The 18492-nt window shown below is 38.1% G+C and overlaps 1 protein-coding gene across 1 annotated transcript in view; it reads right to left on the bottom strand.

The window, feature by feature from the left end:
* Nucleotides 1-18492, bottom strand: part of LOC131786209 (DNA-dependent protein kinase catalytic subunit) — a 257393-nt gene that overhangs the window by 15092 nt on the left and 223809 nt on the right. The window contains exons 67-96 of the mRNA XM_066170894.1: nucleotides 18105-18238; nucleotides 17317-17466; nucleotides 15918-16091; nucleotides 14892-14993; nucleotides 14696-14804; nucleotides 14194-14295; nucleotides 13893-14108; nucleotides 13483-13666; nucleotides 12265-12377; nucleotides 11759-11890; nucleotides 11240-11419; nucleotides 10623-10710; nucleotides 10327-10450; nucleotides 9955-10093; nucleotides 9768-9848; nucleotides 8494-8604; nucleotides 8111-8236; nucleotides 7908-8006; nucleotides 6531-6639; nucleotides 5485-5596; nucleotides 5241-5297; nucleotides 4805-4895; nucleotides 4401-4457; nucleotides 4078-4198; nucleotides 3873-3980; nucleotides 3439-3527; nucleotides 3238-3335; nucleotides 2536-2600; nucleotides 2170-2201; nucleotides 1941-2075 (exon numbers count right to left, since the gene is read on the bottom strand). Coding sequence (XP_066026991.1) covers nucleotides 1941-2075; nucleotides 2170-2201; nucleotides 2536-2600; nucleotides 3238-3335; nucleotides 3439-3527; nucleotides 3873-3980; nucleotides 4078-4198; nucleotides 4401-4457; nucleotides 4805-4895; nucleotides 5241-5297; nucleotides 5485-5596; nucleotides 6531-6639; nucleotides 7908-8006; nucleotides 8111-8236; nucleotides 8494-8604; nucleotides 9768-9848; nucleotides 9955-10093; nucleotides 10327-10450; nucleotides 10623-10710; nucleotides 11240-11419; nucleotides 11759-11890; nucleotides 12265-12377; nucleotides 13483-13666; nucleotides 13893-14108; nucleotides 14194-14295; nucleotides 14696-14804; nucleotides 14892-14993; nucleotides 15918-16091; nucleotides 17317-17466; nucleotides 18105-18238 — 3438 coding nt within the window. The remainder of the gene's footprint in view (nucleotides 1-1940; nucleotides 2076-2169; nucleotides 2202-2535; nucleotides 2601-3237; nucleotides 3336-3438; nucleotides 3528-3872; nucleotides 3981-4077; nucleotides 4199-4400; nucleotides 4458-4804; nucleotides 4896-5240; nucleotides 5298-5484; nucleotides 5597-6530; nucleotides 6640-7907; nucleotides 8007-8110; nucleotides 8237-8493; nucleotides 8605-9767; nucleotides 9849-9954; nucleotides 10094-10326; nucleotides 10451-10622; nucleotides 10711-11239; nucleotides 11420-11758; nucleotides 11891-12264; nucleotides 12378-13482; nucleotides 13667-13892; nucleotides 14109-14193; nucleotides 14296-14695; nucleotides 14805-14891; nucleotides 14994-15917; nucleotides 16092-17316; nucleotides 17467-18104; nucleotides 18239-18492) is intronic.

Here is an 18492-nt window from a genome sequence, read left to right as displayed (position 1 = left end):
TTCTTTCATTAAACCCCTGAAGAGTGAAGCGATTCACGAAACAGGCTTGTCCGGAAATGTAGTTGCGTCCTTTTTTCCTCTCATAATATTTATATATGTATATATGTATGTATATCTTTATTATGGTCTCTCTTTGCGGTATAGTGCTCGATGCGTTCGCAGAGTGTGGTATATCTAAAGGTTGAACTAATCAATAAGACATAACTTTTCTGTGACTGAGTTTCACGCTTACGCGATCGTCAGACAGATTTCAATGAACAGTATACCTCACTTAGTTTAAGTATATCCAGTAGTTAGTCAATTAGTGAATCTATTGTAATTCGAGATCGATGTTCACTAGGGAGTATTTGTTATAATGGCGGCATTTGTTGAGGTTGCTTGCTTTGTCGGCTTTAATATGTAGAGTTTTTCAGTTAGACAAAGGTTGCATCGTTTGGAAATATTGTCGTAGGCGCTTCTTGAAGAGATGATAGATCAGTTTATTTTGTGGTTTTCGTTGTTTTCCTTGAGTTTCCAATTGTGTTTTGCTAGTTCGGTGCGATAAGCGTATTTCCTGTTACGGAATGGTAGTTTATGTTGCGTATATCGTTGTTTGAATGTTCCTTCTGTTAGTCCGATGTAGTTCTTTCCTGTGTTGTCTTTGTCTGTGGTCACGTTGGCTTTGTAGATTACACTGGTGATGAGGCAGTTGTTGTCTAGCGGGCATTGGTCTTTTTTTCTACAATTGCATCCGTTTTGCGGTGTGGTGTTGTTGTTGGTAAGGATTTTCTTGTTGTGGTTGTTGATGATGCTGCCCATGTTTGGCATGCAGCTGTAGCTTACTTTCACATTGTTCTTGTGAAAGACGGGGTGGAGATTGTGGTTTGGTGGGAATTGTTTCTTGATTAGTTTGAGGAAGGTTTTAGCGACGTTGGTTTGGACATTTTTGCTGTATGGGGGGTTAAACCAGATGATGTTTCGTTTTCTATTTCTTTTCGTGGGTGTGGTTGTGTTTTTCTTGCAGTAGTGAAGGCTATCGTCGAATCCACTTCTTCTGAGGGCTTTGTCGTAGAGAGGCTTGGCTTTGTCGAATGTTTCTTTGTTGGATGATAAGGCTGATAATCTGTGATTGATGGCTGCGGGTATTTGCTCGATGACAGTGAGTGGGTGGTTAGATTTTGCGTTAATGTAGAGTGGCTCGTCGTTCGGTTTTCTGTATGGTTGGAAGAGGCCGTTCGTCATGTTGAGCGTGATATCGAGGTAGTCGACTGATTTAAATTGCTTTAGATTGTTATTTTCAGTCCGTGTTCCTTGAAGCGCCTTGTTATTTCTTTCCATGTCCTTTCTGCCTTAGGTCCTGTTGTGTTCTTGAAAATGGCGAGTCCGTCGCCCTGTAAAGTCCAATGTTGTTTGTTCCGTATTTGTTTGCGAGTTCGTTCAAGATAAAAAGTCCAACTAGTTCGTATACTTCTGCGCCGTCAAAGCTTCCCATTATTCCGTCAAACTTGCCATCGTTGTCTTTTTTCACCCAAGGTGATCCGTTGTGGAGCAGAATTGATTTTCTGGAGTACATGATAATATCGGTGTCTTGGTTGGTGATCTTGGTGTGTTTCTTAGCGAAGTGGATAGCATTGGTTAGTAGCTCTGAAGATATGGAAGGGTAGAAGATTTCGATGTCGAATAGGGTGAAGGTTTGTAGATGCTTAGATGCTTGTCAGAAATATTTTTTTACTACTCGATTACAGAGGAGAAGTTTTTCCATCCATCCATCCATCCATATATTATATATATATAAGCTTATCTACGTATATATATATATAAAGTGTCTCTTTTTGATAAAGCAATAAAAGGTATATATTTTTCATTTCCTCAATTTTGCTTGAGGAAAAAAAAATTCCTGTCATTTCTTTCCCGTTTCCTATGTCTGTGACTAAGCAAATGAATTGAAACCTGCAGCTTACTTTTTTCACGAAGGCTTCTAGCGTGTCAGGGTACTTATGAACTATCTGGAGAAGTCTTGGAAACTTTTGACGGGCTTCTTCCGAACTGTAGCACATGGATTTTAGCATATAACGTGCAACAATACCAGGAAAGAGCTAAAGATAAATTAAAGGATTAGAACCAACATTAATATGCGGCAATAACTGATATGACTCAAATAAACTTTGCTTAGGTGCTATTCAATGTTACCTTTGTGTCGACTTCTACTTGTGCATCAGTATCTGTAAAGTGACAGGAACAACATATATACTGGTTTTGACAAAAACTTGTGAAATGTCTCATTAAGAGAATTTTGGGCTCACTCACCAGAAAGGATGAAACGAAACCTCTCGTGAGAGAGAACTTGGAAAAAGACTATCATTTACAAGTACGCCGAAAAACATGTACAGCTATTCAGGAAGTGGTTTTAATTTCGTCATACCTGGCCTGTAGGGGACATCGTTACCAAATTAAAGCCCACTTTGAGGTCATAGATAGTCCTTAGTCTTTTTTTGTCTTTAAAAAGTGGATGTTGTCATACAGGGAGGTTCCTCATGAAGGAAAAGCAACATTTACCTTCTTTTTTCCTGAGGCAATTATCACAGAAATTGACCATTGCCATCATGGCGTCCACAGTACCACTACAAGAAATGGAGATAACACAACGTATAAGGTTACAGTTGTTTAAAGATAACTATGTTTGTGAACCCAGGCGTTTCTTCTTTCTACACTGTCTCTACTGGATGGGTTCTGAAATAATGCGAAGGTTTCTCAAGAAACTCGTAAAACGCCATGAAGTTCCCTAAAGTGCAAAACGAGCATTGTTTTCCTCGTGACCTCTAAAACAGAAACCCTGACAACATCACTCTAGTAGCGCACTTCTTCGCCTCCAATCCTAGGTGGCTCCTTTACCAATTCCTGCAAAGAAGTCCTTCAGGGACACAAACCGCCTCGAAGACGAGTGGGGCTTGGCATGGCTCCACAAACCTTACCGAAGCCTGGAGCTGACAAAATAAGTTGTAAGTAAATAAGTGTAAACAATCAATAGGGTGGGTGACAAAATCCCTGTAGCGTAATCATCCCTCACTTAAATTTGGAATAACAAAACTTACACAGTTATGTTTTCTAACTGTATAGAGGCTGTACAACTTGCCTCGTCCGCTTCATCTTCTTTGTGCCAAACGAACACCAATAGCACTGACAATAAATTACTTAAAAACTGAGAATATGTTCTCTAGGGAACTGAAAAGGCACTCAGCATCAAGAAAACCAACAAACCTCGTTTGAGCCATTTTGCATTTCCCTTCAGCATTTTTTGCAGCCTTGATGGCAGACTGAAGCGTTAGAAAGGATAGTTTCATCACATCACTTACGACCTGTCAAGAGAAATAAATTACTTAGGTGAGTACGTGTAGCTCCGAAATTGTTTTGAATTTACAGATTAAAGAAATGTCATCGGGCGCAAGGTTGATCAGTTACCTTTTTTTGTGAGTCAGTTTCGTCAATTCTACAAAGTTTTACCATGGCATTCTTCGCTTGACTCTCCAAGGAAGCTATTACTACTCCCCCTCAACAAATAGAAAACATTACGAAGAAGAATAGTCAGCAGACATGTTCAAAAGAAATTTAAGGCTTCATGGCGAAAAAATTGTTATCCATATCGGGCCTAACAAGCACTTACTGAATCTGCCTTGTTACACACGAACCGGCCATTGTATCGTCATATTATTTACCAAAAGAAATGTGCCGCTGTGATACCAGATAATTTAGGTTATTTGCATATATTTCATTTTCGATTTTATTGTACACAGCCAATTTTTGGTTTTTTTTGTTTTAAGTAGATCCAATTTAGCTTCTCAGGCCCTTCAGTTAAGAAAAAAAGTTACATAAACTAATATAAAGTGTCAAGGTACCATCTAACATTGCTTTGCACAAGATATCAAATGTCTTGCTCCTAAGGATGTGATGCTGAATTCCCCTCAATGGTTCACTTTCTAATATTTCACTGGCACTGAATTTGTCTATAAAATATCAAAATGATATGTGAATGAATGTCTCCTCCTGACTAAGGCTGCATAGAAACTTAGTAACTTTACAAGTTTCAAGCAAGAATTTTACCTAATTGTCCCACAACTAACAGAGCAGTTTCCACAGCCCCAACGGCTGTCAGTGTTTGTATTTTTCTGAGATTTACTTCAGCATAAGTGTGGGACCAACTGAAGTTTAGGTTTTCATTTCCCTGAAAGAAAATACAAGTAAAAATTGAAGGCCTGTATTACCGAGATGCAGTTTATATATGCAAGAATGCCAATTCTGAATATTAAAACGCAGCGGTGCGTTTTCCGCACTGTAGTATACAAACATATGATATCATGTGAAAAAGTGGACGTATGATATTCGATTTAAAAAATATCTTGAGTTCTTCCATCAGTATGAAATACCTGAGGAATCTTGTTGAGTGCCTCCTTGAGACATCTGTGTGCCACTGTATAATTTCCCTGCAAAAATAGTGCAAACATTTGTTGAAAGGAGTTGAATTGACCTTCCTGGTATCATAGCCTACAACGGCACTTGGAAATCAGACAAAATTTTTACCAAAATCGTTGTCCATGCAACATAATTTTTCACTTCAACAAGCCGCGTAAATCTAAGCTGGTTTGCATTTGTGTGATAATCGCAGCAGTAAAATGAGTCACAGCGACCCGAAGCCGTTCGTTGCTGTCGCTGAGTATCTCTCGGCTCAAGTCTGCGATTGAAAAACCTCGTTTACTTCCTATCTATTGTTTGAAGAGCAATGACGACAACAATTTGTAAACTGTGTATCATCAAACCCTTTATTGTATACCTGCTCTTTAGCAGCGTTTGCCATGCGCAGCTTTAGCTCGACTTCTTGCTGTAAAAATTTGTCTTTTATATCATCTAAACAAATTCCAGACCTAGGACAAAACAAAACAACAAATGTGTTTTAACAGATTGAAAAAAAGGGAGAAACCAGTTAACCGCAATGTTCAATACGCAAGGAAAAAGTTAGAGTACGGATTTGAAGGCTACATTGGTGTATCTGATTTTACGAAAAATACCTAGTGGATAGGGGAAAATATCATCAAATAAATAGATGAATGAAATACCCGCGAACAGGCACACACGCTCAAACAAACAGGACATAAAAAAAATATAAATAAAAATAAAACACAAAACAAAGGAGAAGCCATGCCATTCGAATTGGAACGGAAAATATAAACAACTTATGAACAATGACTACCAATGTCAATTTTGATTACCTTTCTTCCGCTCCTACTGCCTCAAATTTCTGCAAGAATTTGTACATGAATAGAACTCTGAAAGCACAAGGAAAGAAGACTTTGATAAGGAAAAACTGAACTATTAGTGATCCGCCTTTTCGCCACATAGATCCTTTAATGTAAAAATATGTTATCGGGTACCACAGAAACGTTTTGATTGGTGGTCCTTTGCATTCTACAGCCTATTTAGATCGAAAATTAGAAATTCAAAGGAGCCATTCACCTGTTCGTAACAACATCTTCCCAGACACCGATTGGATGGAGTCTTGGATGAGGCAACCTCGAAGACCACTTATTCAGCAATGACAACACCGGCATAGCACTTGAAAAATTCTCTGAAAGTAGGTAGAAACCATGTAATTTCCATTTCCGCAATCAACATGTACGTATACAAGAATGAATTGCACTGCGTTTTAAAAACATTAGAAGATAACCTCACCTTCCCAAAATTGTCTTCAAATAACAAAAATAATTAGACTACGCATGCTGCTTATTTGAAACTGATTGTTTGTTACCAAATTAGCCGGTCATATCTGACGTACCAAAATCTCACTCCTATTTTGCTTATATCTGCGATCTGTTTGAATTATTAGGAGTTAATCAAGGCATTTTTGACTAAAATAATGATTTTATACAGTAACTCCACCGACAGTTGTTGTAATTCACCTTTTACGGTTTTGCGTGTGTGGTCACAAAGTGACGGCAGCCATTGTTGAATTTTTTGCACACTTGAAGACGAGGTGCGGAATCTCAAAACCGCGGTGGGTAGTTAATTGTGTTATATACCTTTCAATGGCTCATATGAAAATGATATGGTTTCTACAGAACAGTCTCCTTTAAACAATTCAAATTTTCAAGCTTTCAAAGTGATACATATCCGGTTACCTCAGCAGTTCACACCTTGAAAACGCTGTTGCATACAAGGATTGCAGAGGTTGGTGAGACTTTGTTGTCGCAGTGAAAAGGGGGGCAATTGATTAACAAATAGTGAGAGGAGTTAAATCTTTTTGTTGGCCCAGTTCTGAAGTAAGAAAACCTTTGAATCTTAAAGTTGCTCTTTTCTCTCTCTCTCTCTCTCTCTCTCTCTCTCTCTCTCTCTCTCTCTCTCTCTCTCTCTCTCTCTCTCTCTCTCTCTCTCTCTCTCCCCCCTCTCTCTCTCTCCCTCTCTCTCAAATTTAATAAATTAATTAATTAAATTTAATACGTCTTCCTTAAGTTAAGCTTCATTGGAGAAGCTACTGACGTCACCATAATTATTTTATGACTTACCTTCTTCTACAAAGAATTCAAGGAACTCTTGCATTTCTGTAATTTTCTGCAACGATTGCAGTTTGATGGAGCAACTTTTACGAAGATTTGAGTCAAGTCCCGCCCAGTCCTGTCGTGAGAAAATTTTTAACAGTATTTACCAATGACGAGCATATGCCACATTCAAAACAGAAAAGTTAATTAGCGCCCTCCCATACACACTTATATATCTTACGCAATTGGATATTGTCAGGCAGCTAAATGCAATCCTTTCGAGTGCACAGATCCAGACGTAAAAGAAACATAACCTCCCTTGCTGAAACCCGAAGACTCAGATAAAGTTTAAAGGGTCAGTGAGATCAAAGTTGAGTGAAGACACCACTACAAGTAAACATAAGCCCTTGACCACTCTACATGCGACCGAAAATTTTGGAAGGGACGAATGGGAACAATCGAAAAACGGCTCTGTTTGATACTATAAAATTTTGGCAAGAATAGAAAATACACCCTTAATTGGAAAAGAAAACTTTCTTTGACACATCCAAATTATGATAATGCGCCGCCTTCACAGGCGCAAAAAAATTAAATATGCGCCGCAGCGCTTATGCAAGTAAATACGGTACGGTATGGCACATGCAAAACAGACATTATTTCAAGACAGCTACAAATTGAAATCAAACCACAGTTGTCGAAGTTCTGTATCTTTCAGCAAGTAGCAGAGCACATATGACGAAACAATAAAAACAAAACACAAACAACAAGACAGAAAACATTCAAAATAATCCAGAGGACAAAAACAATCGCTTTTCAATACCGCAGAATTATTCGAAGTTTTGCCTCTTCATAGTTTACTTCTACACTTCACTTTTCAATGTTATGTTGTTCAGTCACCTTGGACCAGTACTGGACACGAGAATTTGGACCAGTTTTGAACAGTTGGTTTAACTGCCTCTACTAGTTCCACTGAGAGTGCTGGAAAGCATACCAGAGAAAGGTTACAACTGTTCAATTGTCGAGTGTGAGCATTTCGATTCTCGAAGTTCACTTTGTTGAAATTAACTGTGTTGCAATCTATTTGTAATTTAAATACAGTTTTATTACGTCTGTTGCCAACATATTTACAGCTCTTTGCTCTGCATTTGTGTAAGTCATGGGAACCGCTTAACTGAAGAAGATTAATCGAAATTCAGCCAACGGTAAGTTTCTGTACATTTGCACTCTGATACATCACGCTATTTCAACCAATTACATAGCGTATTATATCGACTCTTTATCATGCATAATATGGACATTTGGTCATGGTTACATACTTGCCAACTGATCTCTTATTGCACTTGCTGTGATCGACAAATACATACGACAAGTAAAACAAGCGTAACCAAAGGCAAAATAACTTACACTGAGAAAGCTCTGTTCACAGAGAGCAGCATAATAAGATGCCCTGTCGCAGTCATCTTGGAGAATGTACATCAGAGCTAGGCTATCACTGTGACGACTCTGGAAGAAAGAAGTAAGGTTTGGTAATTGAAATAATGATAAGCTGATATTATGGAGTTTATCTAACTTGATGAACATTTCATTCTTCAATCTCTACTTCTTACTTGCAACAGAGCTGCCCTCTCACTCGTTTTCATCGCTTTGGTTAAAAATTCATTCACCGTCATATCACCAGATCCTTGGCACTGTAGCTTCAGTTTACTTGTTATCAGATATGGAAGGTAATTCTCCTGTAAAGCAGGGGGAACTGCGTTGAAAATGACGATATGTGCAGAGGCAGACAGCAGGTACACAAACGATACATTTCTTGGCGCTGTAATCTTATGATAATTCCGCAGAGCGCAATGATGACTTCAACGTCTACGGAATTTTTTGCATGGCTTCTTTAGAGTCTGAGTATATTTTTCTAACGCCCCGTTCTCACGCTTACAAAAATGCCAATTTAAATAAAAAACATTAAATTAAAGTAACTCCAAAACAACTTCACCTGATAAAAGGTGTCACTCCAAACTTTGTCAAGATCTGGTGGGTTTTTATCGTCTATGCTCTCGACAGAACACTTCTCCAATTCCTTCCATTTAGTGAGCTCAGCGAGACACTACAAAAATGATTTTGAATGAGTAGTATTTCAATTCAATTACAAGCAGGTTTTCCAGTAACAGAGTTTATGCCATAAAGATCTGAAATAGCTCACTCATGATAAGTGTGGAGCCTGAGCTTTGTACGAGTTAAAACGTGTACAAAGCACCATTAGTTTGGAAAACGGTGCGCCGATTTCTGAATTGTCCGGCAACAGGTCAATAAATTTGAGAGGCCGTTATCAGAAAAAACCGTGTATAAAAGGACACAAAAACTGCGAGAACGCTGCAGGTATTCAAATCAAAACGCAGCAATGAAATGGGTTGATCAACAAATAAATAATTGTCCACCTGTCAACGCATCAAAAACCAACACTGCATGTATCACAGACACAAATATCATAAACACGACACCATGTCAGCCGTATATGTTACTATTCCTGTTTGCAAAATCGTACGCCCAGTTCACACGTGCAACGCAAACAGAAACGTAAGTGCAAATGCAGATGTGTCGAAAGCACAAGGAAGGAGAGATACACAGGTGCAGACAAGTGTTTCCATAATGGTGAATCACGTTTTTGTCTTCGCACGTGACTCCTTAAATACTAGCGAGTGGCATGGCTACTTCAGTTAACCAAGACTTTCCGTAAGTTTGTCTTTGAAATCGGTTCAATTCCTCACTTATAGTATAAAATACTTCCTAACCTTTTTTAGCCAATTTCTCGTCGGATTCAACCATCATAGACGCCATATTGGTTTGAACTTAATCTGCAGAGGTATTTTCACCCTGCGATGTCCTTTGTGTTCACGCATGTGTTGGGGAATTTCAAACTGCTTATCTCCTCTGTCTACTTTTGAATTTACATTCGCGCCTCACATGTGAACCTGTCTGAGCGCGTTTTCTGTTGTGCGATTTTCAGTTGTGAACTTGTCAACTGCCTCTTGAAAGAGGGATTATACCAATTCTTTTTTTCACTGAAATTTTTATGTAGCTCCTTGAAAAAATTATATCACCATTTTGGGCGCGACAGCACTCTACTAGTACTCCACCATGCTACACACACACACACTCATTGTGTATATTCTCACAACAACTTTGGTGTTTCAAGACTAACGAAGTTACAGTTCTTGCTTCTTCATTTGTTAAAGTTCGCAAACATAAAACAATACGCACGTAACATACCTGTAATCTGGAAACATCCCACAAATCTTCTTCTTCCTGCCTCAGTTCCTCCTTTATCCAAACATCGTCAGTTGCAATGGCCTGTCCAAGAAATAGTCAAGACGTTTGAGGTTTGACTGTAAATATGTGAAAATGATATATGTGAACTGCGGATTAAGAAATGATAATGAAAGCGATCTTCGCGTACCTCATTGTAAAGTTTGAGAGCCTGGGAATAATCACCTCGTGCCTCAGCCTCCATAGCTTTTCTTGTAATGTCCTTGGTGCCAATGTGTCCAGTAAAAATACCTCGCAGTACGTCATAGTCGCCTATAGACCGGTACAACCTACAAGCATATATTATTCTCAATTAAAGTACATATAACAGGCCAGTACAAATTATCACAGAGATAGGAATCTCATATAAATATGAGAACCTGTAGGCCTCAAGAATAAGGTATGCATATTACAAATAGAAAACCTATTCTGGTTACCTTATCAAATTAAGAAGCTTCACTATACAGGTCAATATACAGGCTAACTGACACACATATATAAAATAATTAACCATGACACTTACTTGGAAAGTTCAATCCAACACGTTGTTACCTCTGAGGGCGGGGCAACAGAGATCTTTGCTCTTTTATTGAGGCTCTGGCCTCTATCTTCAATCTCCAATAGCTGTTTCTCAAGAAGCATAATACCTACAGAGCGCATTTCGTTACTCTAACCAGAAACGGAATTATTCAATCCAAAGACAAACAAACGTATAATGGGTAGAATAGGGGAATGAAGAGAGCATGGAATATCATTGTTTCATTTTATAATTTCATCTTTTTTGTGACCAAACACAAGTAACAATGAAATATTATTTACCAATAGGTTGCTGTAGGCTTGTCAAACATGCTGTACTCACAGAAGCTGATTCCACAGAGCTAAGTTTACATTCATGAAAACATATATCCTTCCAAATATGAAAATAAAAACAACAACAACAAAAACAGCAAAACAACTTCATTAACACAGATCAAGGAAACTTTTTAATAGAATTTAGGAACGCTTTAACATTTACTCCTCTGAGGAAGGTATCAGTGCTTTTCATCTCTTAAAACACACTTTAAAGACTAAGGCGACTTCTCTTCCAATGGTGATAAGACTAGCTTGTAAACTGAAAACGTCTCTTCCAGGTACTCATTACATTGTTTTTTTCCCTATCATTACACATGCAACCTGTTCGTAAACAATCGGGTGTTCCACTAGTCCAACGATGCAACACACGACATTCTTCAGAAACAAAAACACTTTCTTCAGGTAACAGAATGTTCCAATCTTGGTAATCCTGAAAAAGGATATCAATCGAAGGAAAAATACTAAAACAGTGCACGACTGCATTTTTCCACATGGTCTTACTGAGCACGCGGACTTATTCTAAGCTGCAGGCATATTTAGTAAATGTACTAAGGGTACTTGCTACTCTTCTGGAATAAACAAACCTGGATACTTGAGATAAATGGAGGGAAGAACTGTGTTGAGGAGGACAACATGTGATTCATAGCAGACTTGAGATCTGATGTAACGCTCGCTGCTTCCCTCTCTGGTAGTTTTTCATCAATCTTTGAAAACACCCCTCGAAACAGAGCGCTGAACAATTGTTTAGCAAAAGTATTGTCACACTGGAAAAGGTACAAACAGAAATATAACTGATGACGTTGTTCACTAAAAAAGCCACAATAGTGTTAAGGGTCAATTGTCATAATTTTGCTCCACCTAAAGTTTCGAAATACCACACACGAATAAACATCTTTCGAAGTAAAGCCATAGAAATTCCTCTAGAAATTTCAGTCAAAGGAAAGAAGGATACGAAGAGCCCCTAAGTCGGCTTATTCTTGACTACTAATCAAAGTTTTCATATGAAGTTTTTCTCTCTTTCACTTAAAACCTAGCTGTATATTTCTTTTAACTAGTCACGACCCTGTATGAAAGTTAACTTTCAAATCAGTATCAGTTCTGACCTGTGCCAACGCTTGCAAAGGAGCAATAAGCTCTGAAAATTTAATCTGAATGTCTGGCAAGTCTCCACTACGGTATTTCCTATACATCACAATAGCACCTTCACGAGCAGCTTTCTGCCTTTCAATGGCTTGCTAAAACAAGAAAACACAACAAAAGATAGTCACCTACACTATATCGATTTTCCTGTTACAAAGGGTATTGATTTGACTTAAATATAGATGTGACCCAGTATTTTGGTGCATTGTAGTAACTAAGAGTGTGCTTTTGGAAAAAATGTCAAAGACGCGTATTTTCTTATTCAAAACGTCCCGTTTAACGTACACTCGAATCGAATAAGGAAAAAAGAACTAACCATCAAAAATAGGCAAATTAATGGAGATATTTTGTGTAAATATGAATTACCCTCTTCGGTTCCTTGACAGATCATATTAGATATGTCGTTGGGTACAGCAATTGAATTACATAATTTGAGCAAGTATACACTGAAATCTTTCCTTCAATATACCTCTCGGATTTTATTCCTTTTTATGGCTTGTTTTGCAAAGAAAGTACTCGTTTGGGATTGGTCCTTAAGGAAACGCCTTTTCAGTTTAAGGATTTCCTTCTTCTCATTTGGGTCTGTGAAGGCAATACAAAACATTAAAAAATTAAACACAGTACTTTGCGCCTAGAATATTTTGATATTTTAGTTGCCATTCTGAAAATCGGTGCTTAACATCGACTTTTGTTCTCAACCACAGGAAGCGGAGAGGTGCTAATAACTTTAACAAATGACCGTACGGCCCAGTTTGAGCAATCCCATAGTAAACGATGGTGAAAGCTAACGTGTGTAGGGCCGGACGGGTTGACGTGGGCTGCTCCGACCCTGCACTTACACGGCTTTGTTGCAAAAAACTTATAGGAAAAAAAAAAGTTAAAAGAAGTATCTTTTTCGATGAATGGTGTGTTTTACTGCGTTGGCTCGCGTGCGCGGCCGTCTATTGCGTCCTATTTAGGTTGACACAAAAATCGTGAAATTTTCAACACTTGGGGGCCTTAACATCATTGCACTGGTGAGGTAAACGGAATTCGCTTCGGTTGACATGCTGCTAGCTGAGAGAATGTGAACAGCCATTATTGATTCAAGAACAACAATTATCTGGTTGTCCACGGCCACCGGACCAGACTGCCCACACAAGATTTATAACTTTTGTAACTTTATTTCACCAAAAGAGTGCTCTGCAAGAAATAAACATACAGAGCGGATAGGTCTCCAGCAGACGTCTATTGTACAGTTCATTTAGCTTTAAATAAAATCAAAAACGAATTCTCTGCTCCCTCTGTCTCCACAACAGCAGCAAAATCTCCTGAAAATGAGAAGGACTTCGCATACACTGATGTGTTAGGAGAAATCGAACCGAAGAAGAAAGGGAATCTATGCGTGAAAAACATAATTCATTAAATTGGAGAAACTCGTGAAAGTTGAATATTCAGCCGTTTAAAAAGAACGCAGTCCTCAATCTTTTCGGCGAAATTATATCTTCATTATAATTTAAACTTTCTTCAACCGTTGTATTATCTTAACCAATTTTATTTGACTGCGAAAGAATTGACATCATTTTCGATTACTACATACACGCGCACTAGGGAGGAGTTGGTAGAGATGTAATCATTTGCTAAATGGCTCTTTCAAACAGGACTCCCTTCCCCTAACTTAAAAAAAGCATCACTGCGAAAGGCTGACCTCGGAATTGCTGAGAAGAGTCCTGCGAACTTGAGCCCTGCGACAGTTTTTGACCACCGAAGTCACCTGGAACAGGCTTCAGCATCTTTCCACGTTTAGGCGACTGCGAGGTACTAAAGAGTAGCAAGGACTGGGCCTGAGTTGAAGCCAAGGCAAAAGACTGGGATGGATGTAGATTTGATTCCTTAAAAGAATAAGCCTGTAATTCACTGTTTTGATTTATAATGTAATTCCTTGGCAATTATAAAGAGGACAGATAATTGTAGCTGGTTATTTGGCGTATTTTAAAGTCGAATCGTTCATTGTATTACACCATAAGGGTTTCACTTGGAGGTCTTCCTACTACAAATTCTACCATTAAAGCTGGCACTCAGGACTTCTTTAAGAAAAAAACAAAACACACAACAAACCTGGGATGGATTAAGCCAATCGAAGGCTTGTGATCTTCCTTGATCCTGAGTTGGCGTAAACTGTATATTTTGTGTTGCCCTTAATCCAGGAAGACCATCGACTGACATGGATTCTTGTGTCGGAGTCATTGCAGAGCCACAAGAACCTTGCGTTGCTGCAAATAAGGGTGTCATTGCCAGATATCTCTTTTGCCAGGAATAGTTTATTTGGTACTCCTATGAGAAAACCCTAAATAGTTAAGTGAAAATGGTTATTTCGTTTTTCACATAGAACATCATGGGCACTACAGGATTATCTCACCTCAAACCTACACTCAGACAGTGGCTGTTCAAACATCAAACAACCATAATCTGGGCTAAGAGACGTCAGATGTAGAATAAGGTTTGTAGTGTAGCTCAGATACTGTGTGGGAGAGACAAAGGTTATTGAGTCATACACAACAAAGAAAGAAATTAAAAACATGAACACGAGCTCTTACTAGTCATAGTTAAGACCTTTCTAGATTATTTGCTCCTGATCAAGATTAATACTTCAAAATGAGGTGCAACGAAAACCACTTCATAAAAGGAATGGGAGATAATGCTTGCAACTACTTAATAACTACAATCCCTTCTCCCCTATAACAGTTGTGTTATCTACATTCTTAAGATACTTTGAAGGTGATACCGACTGTCATACAAAATATGTCCCACTTTATTTTCTGTTTAGATTGCCGGATTCACTTTAGGCTGTTAAGTTTAGGCTTTAAGTCCTCATTCGAAATTAACAGTTGGTAATTCACCAGTAAATAAGATACTTAAACCTGAATCTCAGAAGTAGTTGAGTACAAAGCTCGTAGCACTTCTACCAAACGTTCCAGCGTCGTTCCTGGAAGTCGAGCCTCGTCACTCCAAAAGTTGCGCAATTTTAGCCTGAAAGCAGAGGAAATAGTTTGCCTTTCATGTAACTATTCCTGAGCACAAAAATGTAAAAAAACTCTTGTGCATTGAATAACTCACTGGAGATCTCTGTTATCATCTGCAAGGCCCTGAAGTAGGTGATCTTTAGCAACGGCCAAAATGTCTGCCGATCCCTCTTCAGCTTGGAATGCTTCGTCAGCTCTACATCATTTGATCAAGAAATGAAGACGACTAACAATAAAATTACTGGCAACGACTTTATGGTGTTATCCTGTTGCAAGTCAGTCCAATATCTATCTCATGAGCCCACGTTCCATAACTAAATGACTCCCTTTCTTACCTCAGTTTAAAATGCAAAGGATGAATAGACAGCAAATTATGGAGTACATATCAATTACGACTGATTCTTGAACTATGAACTATATTTCTGGAAATTACACAAAAATGAGCTGACAACATGTAACGCACTATCATTCAAATCCGATGACCCTTATCCAGGAAAAACCTCCGTTTAATTGATTATCAAATGAAATCTATACTACCCCCTTTACAACAATCATAATAGGTATCATTTTACAGTAGAGCACCAGGCCGTCGAGCGAAGAACTTTCACTTGAAGTTCGGTATCATTCGCGTCAACAATAAGCTTTTCAATCGGCAAGGATGATTTCGTCATATGGTGACCTTAGTGCCACTGAACAATCTTATTTTCTTCTTTGTCCATCATGTGATTGCCAATAATACGTAATTATTTAAAAGTTTTCCTTTCTAGCTACAACTCAATCCTACAGCGAAACGGAACATTTAGTATTGACTGAAATCTGGTAAGAAAAACCCCGGCAGAACTTAGGCAAAGCTTGCTGAAGCCCTAATTATCAATCTGTTTGAAATACTTTGGCAATACATTTCGCTTTCGTTTTAAATCCTCCTTTTTATATGTCACAAGGGAAGTTTCTCTAAAAGTATCACTTTTCTATAATTAATAGGTACCTTAAACTAAATTGGGGAATCCAGATTTGCCTTCAGAGATTATTCCAAGAAACAAATTCATACATAGAAATCTGGGGTGAAATGGATATTAAATTCTTACAATCTAATTTATTGCTGCACCTTTGTTCCACAAACCTGTAAGAATCGTAAATCCAGATGAATATGTCATACATCAGATCTCTACACAACAAGTTCGGATGAGAGACAAACGAGCTTACTGAAGGGAAAATTAACTTAAGTTCTGGAATCGTCAGCTTCCTTAAGAGATGTTTAATTATCCTCAAAACAGCAATCTGAATTCCGTCATCCCTACAAGAGAATATTTAATACTATGAATTAGTAAACATTGACAATTTTTTGTTTTCAGAAATTTTATTGAATCAAAACAAAGTTGTTGCATCTAAACAAATATCATTAATTGTTCATAATTAAGCGTAAAATCAGTAAGGTTGCAAGCTTATGATGCGCAAAAAGTTGTGTATGGTAAAAACATGTTCCCTACTACGTAAGTGACGTGAATCTAAGCTCACAGCTCGCAAAAGAAAAGAAATTCCCTCTATAGATCCACTTTACCAATGAGTTACATAAAATTTAAAAATACGAAAACGATAAGACGACTCGAAAAACAAAAGGTCCAGGAAAGTACGAGCATGATCATATTTCCTTGTTTCTCCCAAACGACTCCTGACGAATATTGTCTTAGGATCAGATTTATCTTAAGACCACTCTGCCACATCATCCACTGTGCACATGTTTACATTACATCAACACTACTTGGTGACAGAGAGAAAAGCGTCAAATCATATTCCTTTGCCAGATAAACATGTGCCATTATCTAAAATGAAAAAACACTTAAATAGATCCGGCGTTCTTTTACTTCCAAATAGACATTTGACCTACCTCAATCAACAAAAAAATTTCTGTTCACTGCGCAAAATTGTTTGGTAAATCGACAAGGAGACTTATAAAAAAATTCCCACGCGAGTCTGCTGGTATACCCCCCACCCCCTTAAAAAACCTGTCCTCAGACCACTACTTAAGTAACCCTACTAGATCACAGTGACTACAACAACTTCGACCGAAATACTTTATCTCCGAAAATAGTGCTGTAAAGTAAGAGCTGTTGTAAACCGATTCACTATGTACATCGACGACTCAACTAACTATAAAAGTACTAAGGCTGCTCTCCCATCTGCTTTTGCAACTGTTGATCAAATAATTTCAATTTCAAGACTATCAAAGCGTCATCCCATACTTATGGTTGGTAAGGTACTCATATTTAGCCGACCGATCCGGTGGTTTTTCTCGTGTTCAGAGTTAAGGCAAGAAATCCCTGCGGGATCTGATACAATAACGTCTCTCTATTCTCTACTCGGAGACATACAAAAAGCATGGTCTCAGAGAAACTAAAAAATCAAAAAGCTATTTCAATGTGCCACATTTACCAGTCAACAGGCGAGCTGGCGATGAGTTGAAAGATTACAGCTACATTGCAATATTCACTTAAAAGCTAAAAGGACCGAGGCAGCATTACCTTTGAGACAACATTTCTTTCAAGCCTCTTTCCTTAAGCTCTGTGAACAACTTGGGGATGTGCTCCACTCTTGAACAAAGAATCTCGAGGCAGTATGTCTTGAAATCACCATGAACAGAAGGTAGTGTAAACAAAATCTGATTCACGAATCTGGAGGAAACAAACAGTCACGAAATAATAAAGAGCATCATAACAGCGAGTTAACAAATAACGCTTGTTATTAAACCCATTCGAAGAATTCAATATGTACATGTAGCAACAAGTAGCTTTAAGTCACATATCAACCTAACAATCAAATAAAAATCAGATTCAGAGTGTGGAATTAGCAGGAACGTAATGGCAATTAAGACACAAAACAATCTACTGTCTCAGAGAAGCATGTTTACAGGCAACCAGCCACTCGACTGAAAATAGTAATGACTTTTAAGAGTTGGATAATTCAACAGTTTCTTAGAATGTTCCATGGTCTAGAAGGAGTTCTGCTCGTCGTATGTAAATAAAGGGAATATTTTTACTGAAATTCAACAAAATATTATTTCAGATATACGGTGATGTGACAAAAGTGATCAAAGTAGTTTATGTTTCGTCATTCTTTCGTGGTTTCATTCTTCGCTCAGGATTTAATTTTTTACGTTTAGTTTTTTGTGTTTTAATTTTTGTGAAATTCCTCTTACTCCTGAGGGGGCTGAAGGACAATAAAACCTGAGTGAGAAAATAAAGAAGGTAAAACTTGTGCCATGAATAGAATAGACACAAAAAATAATAAACTGAAACCAGCGCGCATTTACCTGTCCACAATGGGTGGATAGTTTAATTGCAGTTTATGCACACAAATGATGAACTTGTCATGCTCAGGTTTGGCTGTATTAACTAAAGACAGAAGCTTCTGACTGACCATGTCATGCAGTGGACCATCAAATATCTAGAGGTTGATAAATCGAATACATTAGGCGTAAAAAGAGCAACAAACACATTCACAGAAGCCCCAGTTTTTTTAGTTATTAACTTTTAGAATAGGTTTTTAAAAAACAGATCATACCTTAGCTAATTTTATAAATATCACAATGGTGGTGCAAAATAATAACTTCTCATAAACTAGACACAGAAGCGTTGGTGAAATTGCAGTTATAGACCGCTGACTCGAGCCTAGTTTAGGGAGCCGTGCTTGCCCCACGA

This window comes from Pocillopora verrucosa, chromosome 8, assembly GCF_036669915.1.
Source record: "Pocillopora verrucosa isolate sample1 chromosome 8, ASM3666991v2, whole genome shotgun sequence".
NCBI classification, from domain to species: domain Eukaryota; kingdom Metazoa; phylum Cnidaria; class Anthozoa; order Scleractinia; family Pocilloporidae; genus Pocillopora; species Pocillopora verrucosa.
Note: the sequence above shows the minus strand (reverse complement) of the source record. Positions and strands in the feature narration are given on the sequence as shown.